Below are 6,223 nucleotides of genomic sequence, written 5' to 3'. Positions count from 1 at the left end.
GACCCGACTGAAGATCCACAGTGAGATCAGTTGTGGGTGACATAGTCTACTCGACCCGACTGAAGATCCACAGTGAGATCAGTTGTGGGTGGACATAGTCTACACGACCCGACTGAAGATCCACAGTGAGATCAGATGTGGGTGGACATAGTCTACACGACCCGACTGAAGATCCACAGTGAGATCAGATGTGGGTGGACATCTTCGCAAGTCTTCACGACCCAGTTGGTCAATCCAAAAAACCCATCTTATAAGCCTTCACCAGGCTTGGGAAGCGTAAGGAGGCGATAGTGACTTGAAAGGTTCTTCAGGACACTTTTGAGTTAAAAAAAAAAGTTGCCTCGTCACGACTTCAATTGCAAATATCCAAGAGAGATTTTCAGTTTCAGTGATGGCTTCCCCAGACGTGAGGGACGAGCTGAGCTGCTCCATCTGCCTTAACATCTATACTGATCCCGTCACCCTGAGATGTGGACACAACTTCTGCCGAGAGTGCATTAATCAGGCTCTGGATACTCAGGTGGGCTCTGGACTTTACACCTGTCCTGATTGTCGAGAAGAATTCCAAGATCGTCCATTGCTGTATACAACGATCGCACTGAGGAACATAGCAGAACATTTCCAAACACTCCAACCAGAGAGGTCAGTCTTCTGCAGCTACTGTAGTCACGCACCAGTTCCTGCCGAAAAATCATGTTTGTCATGTAAAGTGTCCTTATGTGATAGACACCTAAGAGTCCATAGCAAGTCGAGAGAACATGTCCTCGCAGACCCTACAGCTTCCGTACAGGATAGGAAATGTTCCATCCATAAGAAGGCTCTGGAGTATTACTGCTCAGAAGATTCTGCTTTTATATGTGTCACCTGTTGTCTGGCGAGTGACCACCAGGGCCATCAGGTGGACCTCCTTGAGGAAGCCGCCAAGAAGAAGAAGGACAAGATGAACATTCTTCTGAAGAACTTGAACTCCAAAAAAGCAGAAACAGAAAAAAGAGTTCGAGAACTTCAAGAGGGCAGGAGAGAAGTACAAGAGAAGGCATCTGGAATAAGAAGGAGAGTCACTTCCATCTTTAGAGATATTCGGAGACAGCTGGAGGACCTTGAGAAGAAGATCCTAAATGATATCTCCAAACAACAAGACCATGTAGCTTTTACGACTTTCAACCTGATCCAACAGCTGGACGTCCAGAAAGATGAGATATACAGTAAAATACTCTACGTCAATGAGTTGTGCAACATGACCGAACCAATGGCCATTTTGCAAGAACAGGAGTCAACGGGAGACAATTTTTGTGGTGTCTTCAAGGGGAAGGGCAAGAATGAGGGAAGGAATGCTAACGAGGTGGACGTCACAGAAAACGTGGATGAAGGTTTGATCTCGGAGACCCTACTACAAGGTTTATCCCAAATACTGAATAATCTTAAAAAAGGAATCAACATCCAAGGTCCTACAGAAATTCTCCTGGACGTGAACACCGCTTGTAAAAACGTCAAAATATCGCACGACCTGAAGACGGCATCCTGGTCCCAGGTTAAGCTGAACTGTCCAGAAACGACCCGGAGATTTCAGGATCCTCAAGTATTGAGCACCACGAGCTTCTGCACCGGACGCCATTATTTTGAGATAGAGACCAGCAAGACAGGAAACTGGAGAGTGGGGCTGTGTTATCCCAGCATTGACCGCAGTGGGCACCAGTCATGGATTGGGGATAATAAGAAGTCCTGGTGCTTGCGTAAGGTCTACTACAATAATAGCAACCTGTATTCAGTCATGCATGATAGCAAGGTCGTTCAGTTACCTCAACAAAGGTCTCACAAGTTCAGGGTCTATCTGGACTACGAGGCCGGGGAGTTGTCTTTCTATGACCCCATAAGGCTCCTCCACACCTTCACCACCACCTTCACCGAGCCTCTCCATGCCGCCTTCTGTGTACTGAAGGACGGGTGCATAAAGATCTGCAATTGAGGATGTTTTAAGAAGTCTAAGTCTCTCATGGAAAAGCAAGTGGTCCTCCTCCACGTGGACAAATCTTCTGAAATTCACTCCGAGGATGATTCTTCGGCTCTTTTTGGAGGAGCATTCTCGTTAATTCTGAAAATTTTGCATTGTTTCATCGTCTGCCGATCTTGAGATGACAACAAATATGGCTTACAAGAGTTAGGTTTTGAAGCTTTAGGTCTCGGAGACCGTTGGAGGTGAGAAGGAGGACCTTGAGAAAGAGGACCTTGAGAAGGAGGACCTTGAGAAAGAGGACCTTGAGAAGGAGGACCTTGAGAAGGAGGACCTTGAGAAGGAGGACCTTGAGAAGGAGGACCTTGAGAAGGAGGACCTTGAGAAAGAGGACCTTGAGAAAGAGGACCTTGAGAAAGAGGACCTTGAGAAAGAGGACCTTGAAAATTCACTCCAATTCAAGACAAAGTATCCTTCTGCCATTTGAAGGAGCATTCTCATGGACTCTCGAAATGCTGTATTCTCCCGATGATAACCAAATATGGCCATCTTAGAAGGGTTATCATTGAAGCTTCAAGCTTCCTGAATGGATTTTATGGGTTGGAGATGGAGAATTGGACATTCGCGAGTCTTGGACAAGCGAGAAGGTCACCAGTCATATTGGACTTCATTCATTGTGCCACACTAGTTGGGAAGTCTCTGAGGGGTGGAAGAGTAGGAGAGAAGGGTCGGTAGTAATGGAAGTCGCGGGGCTTTGTGGGGGAGGCATAACTGAGCAGTAGAGCTTCTCTTATTTGCTAAGCCAGTGTAGTAGCAGTAGACGTCGAGGGGATGGTCCCCACTCCCCACTTTACCACCAGGGCACGAGATCTACTTGTGTGATTTCACAGTTTGCTTACATCATATATACATCATTGTTCTTCCCCAAACAGCGCCACCCCTCACTACAGGTCGTATGCGGTATTGCAGCTCAGTGTCATTGAATTTACTGAAGCTGAGCTGGGCTGCAGACACAGCCTGAGGACAGGCGCGGCGCTGGTTTTGGACATGTTTATCTCGCGGGGGACGATCAGGTCATATTTGTGGATTTTTGAAAAATAAAAAAAAATATTCAACCGATTTATAAATAATTTATTATTCTCCTCGGTGTGCGGTCATTATTATTAGTCATAGGATCACCACGAAGGAAGAGGCGGCCCACTGCCGGGGACAGGGCCGATACTGATCATGGGGGACTGAGACGTCCCTGCACCCGCCATAATGCCCTAACAACATATAGTGTGATAGCGTCTACTGTATCTAATCCTATACTGTGTGATACCGTCTACTGTATCTAATCCTATACTGTGTGATACCGTCTACTGTATCTAATCCTATCCTGTGTGATACTGTCTGCTGAGCAGTGTATCTAATCCTCTCCTGTGTGATACTGACTGCTGAGCTGTGTATCTAATCCTCTCCTGTGTGATACCGTCTACTGAGCCGTGTATCTAATCCTATCCTGTGTGATACTGTCTGCTGAGCCGTGTATCTAATCCTATCCTGTGTGATACTGTCTGCTGAGCTGTGTATCTAATCCTATCCTGTGTGATACCGTGTGCTGAGCTGTGTATCTAATCCTATCCTGTGTGATACTGACTGCTGAGCCGTGTATCTAATCCTCTCGTGTGTGATACTGTCTGCTGAGTGGTGTATCTAATGTCATGTGTGATACTGTCTGCTGAACTGTGTATCTAATCCTATCCTGTGTGATACCGTGTGCTGAGCTGTGTATCTAATCCTATCCTGTGTGATACTGACTGCTGAGCCGTGTATCTAATCCTCTCCTGTGTGATACTGTCTGCTGAGTCGTGTATTTAATCCTATCCTGTGTGATACTGTCTGCTGATCCGTGTATCTAATCCTCTCCTGTGTGATACTGACTGCTGAGCTGTGTATCTAATCCTATCCTGTGTGATACTGACTGCTGAGCCGTGTATCTAATCCTCTCGTGTGTGATACTGTCTGCTGAGTGGTGTATCTAATGTCATGTGTGATACTGTCTGCTGAACTGTGTATCTAATCCTCTCCTGTGTGATACTGTCTGCTGAGTCGTGTATTTAATCCTATCCTGTGTGATACTGTCTGCTGAGCCGTGTATCTAATGTCATGTGTGATACTGTCTGCTGTATCTAAATACTTCGGCTTGGGTAAAGTGGCTTACTGGGGGCCCCATGACACCCAGCACCCAGAGTAAACACCCAGGTTGCCCCCTGCTACATCCAATGATTTTGTGAGCTGATGTGGTTGTCCTCTGCTGCAGACGTCACGGGACAGAGCCTGGTGCTCCCATAGTGGGTGAGTCTGTGTCCAGACAATGTTAGGCACATCACTATTGTCCAATGAGGGCCCTAAGTCAAGATCTCAGGGGCCACAGTTGAATCGAGGAGCTCTGCGTTGCTTACAATGGTACCACTGTACGTTGGAGAAGCTTCGGATGTCTCAGCGAGGGGAGGAGAACCTTATCTGGTGCCTGCAGACCCAGCGCTGCCCTTTTGGTAGGATATTCCGAGCCCTTCACAAGGTGGACCAGCCATGATCTTGTTCGGTGGACATTCTTCCATAATGGATCTTCCCCCTACTTATTCTTCTGGATTGATAATTTTCGGTGGACATTCTTCCATAATGGATCTTCCCCTACTTATTCTTCTGGATTGATAATTTTCACCCAAGATTTAAGTAACCGAAAACCAACATGGAGTGGCGAGGTGAAGGTGGCAGTGAAGGTGTGCAGATGTCGGATGGGGTCACAGGCCTCGTAAAATGACAGTGTCCCGGCCTCATAATCCAGACACATCCTCAATAGATGACATGAAGGCTCTGGCGATAACATGGTCTCCACGTTATCATGGAGGACAGAGTACTGATTCTTCTGCCACCGCAAACACCAAGACTTCTCATTGTCCCCGAGATACGACTCATCACCTGTCCGATCCATGGTGGGGTAACACATCCCGACCCTCCAGCTTCCACAATCACTGGTCTCCACCTCCCAGTAATGCCGGCCTGCACAGAAGCCACCGGTGCTTAGTATCTGCGGGTACTGGAATCTCTCCGACGTTTCTGGATAGGTTTGAGTCTCTTTGGACCAGGTGGCAGTTTTAGTGTCATCTGACAGGTGGACGTGATTTCCAGCGGTGTTGATGTCCAACAGTAGACTTGTCCGTCTCGGCCCACTGAGCGACCACCTTACGCTTGTCATAACCTTCAGTAGAGCTTCTTCAAACATCTCAGAGATGAAACCTGCATCCATATCGTCTACTCCATTACTCTTATCCTCTGCACTTTTCTTCTCCTTTACTCCAACCTGGGCATCCCAGAAGTCAACACCTGAAGATTCTTGAAGTAAGGTGATAGGGTCTTCAATGGTGCTTAGCTCCTTCACGTGAGACATCTTCTCATGCAACTCTTTCTTCCTAAATTCCAGCTGTTGGATCCTGCCCAAGATTGAGAGTGCTATCTGCTCTTTCTGTCTGGAGATCTCACTCAGGACCTTCTCCTCAAGGGCATCCAATTGTCCCCTGATGTCTCCCAATATGGCTTCCACCCTTTTGGTTAAACCATTGGCTTTTTCTTGAATGTCTCGGTCTCGCAGACTCTGGACGCTCTTCTCCGTCTCCTCCATGGCTGTTGTGAGTTTGTGCAAAACGTTTCTCATGGTCTCCTTCCTCATCTGAAAAGCATCACTCAGTAATTCCACCTTATGTCCATTATGCCCAGAAGACAAACACTGGGCACAGATACAGACCGAGTCCACGCAGCAGTAATAGTCCAAGATTTCGTGATGGACATTGCATTTTTTCCTCCCGGGTGAAGCACTGGGTGGAGTGACCATATGTTCTACAGACTGGTCATGCCTCATCAAGTGATGGCGGCACATGGAGGTCTCGCACTGCACACAGGACTTCACGGCCGGGACCGGGAAGTCGCAGAAGGTGCAGTAGATCCCAGACACCTCTGCTTCTGGAGGAGAGAGGAACCCCTGAGCGATGTTCCTCAGGGTTATGTTTCTCCTCAAGGATGGACGTTCCAGGAAGTTTTCTCTGCAGTCAGGGCAGGAATAAACTCCAACCTGGTCCTGAGTCTCCAGGGTCCGACCGATGCAGTCTCGGCAGAAGTTGTGCCCGCAGCTCAGGGTGACGGGATCCGTGTAGACGTCCAGGCAGATGGAGCAGCTCAGCTCGTCCCTCAGATCAGCAGACGCCATTGTTGGCAGCAGGAAGACGATGACGT

The 6,223-nt window shown here is 47.8% G+C and overlaps 2 protein-coding genes across 2 annotated transcripts; one reads left to right on the top strand and one right to left on the bottom strand.

Moving 5' to 3' along the window:
* Window positions 1–365: 365 nt before the first annotated feature.
* On the top strand, window positions 366–3,264 carry LOC141176314 (nuclear factor 7, brain-like). The gene has a single exon (XM_073660243.1). It carries the CDS (start codon window positions 392–394, stop codon window positions 1,964–1,966), a length of 1,575 nt encoding a protein of 524 aa, XP_073516344.1. The 5' UTR covers window positions 366–391; the 3' UTR covers window positions 1,967–3,264.
* A 710-nt stretch (window positions 3,265–3,974) lies between these two features.
* On the bottom strand, window positions 3,975–6,223 carry LOC141176315 (E3 ubiquitin/ISG15 ligase TRIM25-like). The gene has a single exon (XM_073660244.1). It carries the CDS (start codon window positions 6,195–6,197, stop codon window positions 4,632–4,634), a length of 1,566 nt encoding a protein of 521 aa, XP_073516345.1. The 5' UTR covers window positions 6,198–6,223; the 3' UTR covers window positions 3,975–4,631.

The sequence above is a fragment of the Phyllobates terribilis genome, unplaced genomic scaffold (genome assembly GCF_046119375.1).
Source record: "Phyllobates terribilis strain yellow unplaced genomic scaffold, ASM4611937v1 Scaffold_25__1_contigs__length_18738178, whole genome shotgun sequence".
NCBI classification, from domain to species: Eukaryota; Metazoa; Chordata; class Amphibia; order Anura; family Dendrobatidae; genus Phyllobates; species Phyllobates terribilis.
The sequence above is the reverse complement of the archived record's forward strand: the minus strand, read 5'-3'. Positions and strand labels throughout refer to the sequence as shown.